The sequence below is a fragment of the Arachis ipaensis genome, chromosome B05 (genome assembly GCF_000816755.2).
Source record: "Arachis ipaensis cultivar K30076 chromosome B05, Araip1.1, whole genome shotgun sequence".
In the NCBI taxonomy this organism is placed as follows: Eukaryota; Viridiplantae; Streptophyta; class Magnoliopsida; order Fabales; family Fabaceae; genus Arachis; species Arachis ipaensis.
Window position 1 is genome coordinate 138,334,077 of NC_029789.2, and position 518 is coordinate 138,334,594.

The window sequence follows — 518 nt, forward strand, 5'->3', positions numbered from 1 at the left end:
CCAAATTTTCAACTCCATATAAAACATACATCAAACACATACATATGGCAGCAGCATCTGAAAAAATGGTTTTGGCTTTGTTGTTCATATTTTTCATGGCACGAGGGATTATCATAGTGGATGCAAACTTTGGCAAAAGCATGTATCTCACATGGGGTACCCAACATGCTTCAATTCAGGGTGAAGATCTTCAGCTTGTGTTAGATCAAACTTCAGGTATATACAATAATCTACTATATATGCTTCTCATGCACCCAATTCTTTTGTATTGTTATTTCTAATAATTCTATATATATTTCTTTGCTAATTAATAAGTTAATTATTCTATTTGGTTACATAGGAATAATGTAGTGTTTGAGGATAAAAAATATACTGTAAACGATATCAAGAGTAATTATTTGTTGCCAATGAGTAATAGCTCAAATGGCATAGTCTCTCCATACTCAATTAAAAGATTGCAAGTTCGAGTTTCATATCTTTGGTAAAAAAAAAAAAAAGAGTAATTATTTGTTTTATTG

At 30.3% G+C, this 518-nt stretch overlaps 1 protein-coding gene across 1 annotated transcript in view; it reads left to right on the forward strand.

Annotated features, from left to right (window-relative positions):
* LOC107642133 (probable xyloglucan endotransglucosylase/hydrolase protein 26) overlaps positions 1-518 on the forward strand; it is a 2,773-nt gene continuing 2,255 nt past the window's right edge. Inside the window, exon 1 of the mRNA XM_016345443.2 lies at positions 1-216. Within this exon, the coding sequence (XP_016200929.1) occupies positions 45-216 (172 nt within the window). The 5' untranslated portion in view covers positions 1-44. The remainder of the gene's footprint in view (positions 217-518) is intronic.